We start from the raw sequence: 3463 nt of genomic DNA, 5'->3' as shown, positions 1-3463 counted from the left end.
ATGGCTAGGGTAGTGAATTGCAGGCCTTCCTGACCGCTAGCAGCCCATTACCACAATCCTCTGTAGAGATCATTCACCACCGACCTCTAGAACTGAAATCAGCACACGCTTCTCCATCTCAAGCGTCCAGACTGAATGAGGCCTTCCACCATTTATCATCTGAGGTACTACAGAACTTAATTAGTTAATATACAAATGACGGCATAACAGCTAATCCGTTGATATTCCACGATGTTGATACTTTTCAGTTCAGAGGGCACTAGCTTATAGCTATTTCTACTTGCTGAACCATTGCACGTGTAGTAGTAAACTTCCGTTTGCTGAAAGTTTGTTTGTGTATGTAGGGACGATACCAAAATACGTACCCAGAGTAGAAGAGTTCTGTACACTAATACACAACAACATTCTGGTAAAAGAGCAACTCTATTTTACAACTCATTACATGCTACCCATTGATCAGACTAACGCATACCTGGAGTTTTCCGATACGGAATCACCCCACAAAACTTTGTTGCTCTTATGGACAAGGAGTCAATGCCACGACAGCCTTCGTATGAGGGGCATTCATATGGTTTTATTTACCACATCGATAAATCAAGTTATGTAATTAATTTTCGGTTAGTTTGCAGGTACATGTCAATATTCCTTGTACACAATAAAATTCCAGCATTATAGTACTGTAGCATTACCGTAGAAGATAGCTTAAACTGTCTCCACTTGATGAATGAAATATTAACCCAGTTCAGAAAGGTCGTGACGTCAAACAAATTTTAATCTTTATCGGCTCTTAACAGATAAACCTTGTAAAAGGAAACGCCCTTAACGTACTTTAGCACGGCGGTCCCATTTGACGTCCGTATTGATATGGAGCAGATTATCCGCGCCATTGTGTATATAAACCCTCATTGATATACTGTTTTGCATTTTCTGATTGTTTGAAACGTACGGACTGCCCACGTCGCTGTAAACTATTCGTCATGAAGGGTAAGTCAAAATTATCTTGTAACACAAATTGAAAAGACTAATTCTCTTGACGACTGAAACTTGTAACTCATGAGGGTTCCTTGAAGAAAACCACTTGCTGTCATCTTTGGCTTGTTGTTCGATGGTTACCTTAATCGTACACAGTGGTTTTAGAAGGTGTCGTTCATCTGCATTTAAAGAAAGAGAAACCGCCGTTCAGTTAAGAGCTTCACAGTAGTAAGCGGTGGTCGCATTGCTTCGAACAGAACGCAATTAAGATGTATGTAATAGCACCGTACTATCCACGAAGGTTTCTCCGCTGATGAACCACACGCTTTTATTAGAAACATAATACAGTGCGTATCACGGTAAAGAGTTAATACTGGCAGAGGCGAAAGTGCACGCTAACGGAACACACATCATTACAGAAAACATTTGCGATGTAACTGCGAACTTGTGATTACGAGTTGCCACTGACTACAGTATGATATATTGTCCTTGTTAGCTATCAAGTCCCCATCTAATTCGACTCATATTGGACACGTGATCGTCCCCAGCAATAGAAATGAAATGATTTGATCGTATGGCATTTATTGGCCAGGATATCCCCTTCGGGGTTCTACCGCCGTATTGCAAGTCTTTTTAGTTGGCCACTTCGACGACTTGTGTGTCAATGATAATGAAGGACACACAACACCCAGTCCGCTACCGGGAATCGAACCCGGGTCACCTTGCGTGGTAGGTGGTACCGCTACCGCTGCGCTACGAAGGCGGACAGCAAGAGAAAAAAATTTACATGGTCACGTTACATATTTTGGAGGCAATATGCACCCATCTCGTGCAGCGAGGTACAATTTCTTTGAAATACCTTCGGATCACCTCAAAAGTTTTCCAGATTCTAAAACTCGCTGCTCCAGTTCTCCATCATGAAAATGTGAGTGCGGTACACTTTGCTTCTGATGTGACCCCAGACAGAAACATCGAGAGTATTCGAATCGGGAAATCTCGGGGACGTGTTTTCAGGAGCCTTTCGCCCTATCCACCTTGGGCCATATAAGGCGTTATAAATCGACTTCCATCAGCAAAAAAATGTGCCGGTGCCTCATCATGCGTCCAAGACATCGCCGAAGCCGCGTACGGGGCAGGGGTGACTTTTTTACCCAGTCAGATAAGGACCTCATTTTTCACATATGTTTGTAGTATGACACATCATAGTGAAGTCAGTGGCTACTCGTGACCACAAATTCGCAGTTATCTTGCAGGGGGCATGTCTGCTTACACATCGTGTTTACTAGAGCGATTCTGCTTCTATTATCGCATGCTTTCCTCCGTCTCACTTTTTGATGTTACAATGATACAACCCTTATATATTAGTTGAAGCAGGAATACATATGGCACAAGTTTAGACGATTCGTGGGCAGATGGTACACACAACTTTCCGTATGTAGGGAAATTAACGTTGGTCGTGATAGGAAAATCGTTGACGAACCAATGGTAGCAACGTAGTGGACAGGGAGAAACACCTAACAAAAAGAAAATCGTATAGCTTCCTGGAAATCTTAAAAAGGTTCGTTACTTAGCATCCCCAAGAAAATCCATAGTCAGTATTTCTGGTGTCGATGGGAGCGCGTAAATTTAGGCATACGAACTTGATTCTAATCTTTGTACGACTACCATCGCATTTAATGTTCCTTCGTTAAAAGAACGTGGCTCTTGGATAAATGACAGTGTCGAAATATTTTTCAATCAATTTGTGTATCACAAAGTGTAACACAAATAAGTCTTTTAAACGTATTGCCGCGCAATCGTGTGCCTAAATGCCTAAATCTTTGCTCACTGATTATCACTCCAAGAACGCGTTCCCTATGGTGACGTCAGACCACATCTGACTACCCTTTACTGTTCCAGTGCTGGCTTCTCTCCTGGCTGTGTGCGTGCTGGCAGCCGTGGTGTCGGCGGCCCCCAACTGCCCGCAGTACGACGGCTCCTCGCCCGTCTTCTTCCCTGACGAGAACGACAGCAGCAGCTTCTACGAGTGCAGCAACGGCAGGTCCGTCCACATGGCCTGCCCCACTGGCACCGTCTGGAACTCCAACATCAACACCTGCGACTGGCCCCAGGCCAGGAAGTAGAAGGCACCGGACGATCGGCTCTCTCTCATTCGACATTCCTTGGCATGATGATAAAAACGTGTTCCAATAAGTTTCACAATGTTCTAAAATGTAACAGTTGATTCTGAATAAACAGCAACGACAAAATTAATCATTAATAGCATTAAACAAGGATATTGCCTATACAACATGGTATCCTAAAGACTTGATATACATTTGATGATACTAAAAAAAGCGCTGACGGCAGGCAAAGAGCCGAATATACATACATCAAAAAAAAGTTTTGCGTTACCTCGGTTTGGAGAGTTCCGGAACCTGTACAGAAAATTGGGGTAGAGATCAACATAAACATCATTTCCGCCCTTTTTATTTGCATGAAAACCACACAT

The 3463-nt window shown here is 43.1% G+C and overlaps 1 protein-coding gene across 1 annotated transcript; it reads left to right on the top strand.

Annotated features, from left to right (window-relative positions):
* The first annotated feature begins 939 nt into the window (after positions 1 to 939).
* Positions 940 to 3225, top strand: LOC126175217 (peritrophin-1-like). Its single transcript, XM_049921847.1, has 2 exons — positions 940 to 984; positions 2872 to 3225. The coding sequence occupies exons 1-2, from the start codon at positions 978 to 980 to the stop codon at positions 3093 to 3095; spliced, it is 231 nt and encodes a 76-aa protein (XP_049777804.1). The 5' UTR covers positions 940 to 977; the 3' UTR covers positions 3096 to 3225.
* Positions 3226 to 3463: the final 238 nt, after the last annotated feature.

Source organism: Schistocerca cancellata, chromosome 3 (assembly GCF_023864275.1).
Source record: "Schistocerca cancellata isolate TAMUIC-IGC-003103 chromosome 3, iqSchCanc2.1, whole genome shotgun sequence".
NCBI classification, from domain to species: Eukaryota; Metazoa; Arthropoda; class Insecta; order Orthoptera; family Acrididae; genus Schistocerca; species Schistocerca cancellata.
Note: the sequence above shows the minus strand (reverse complement) of the source record. Positions and strands in the feature narration are given on the sequence as shown.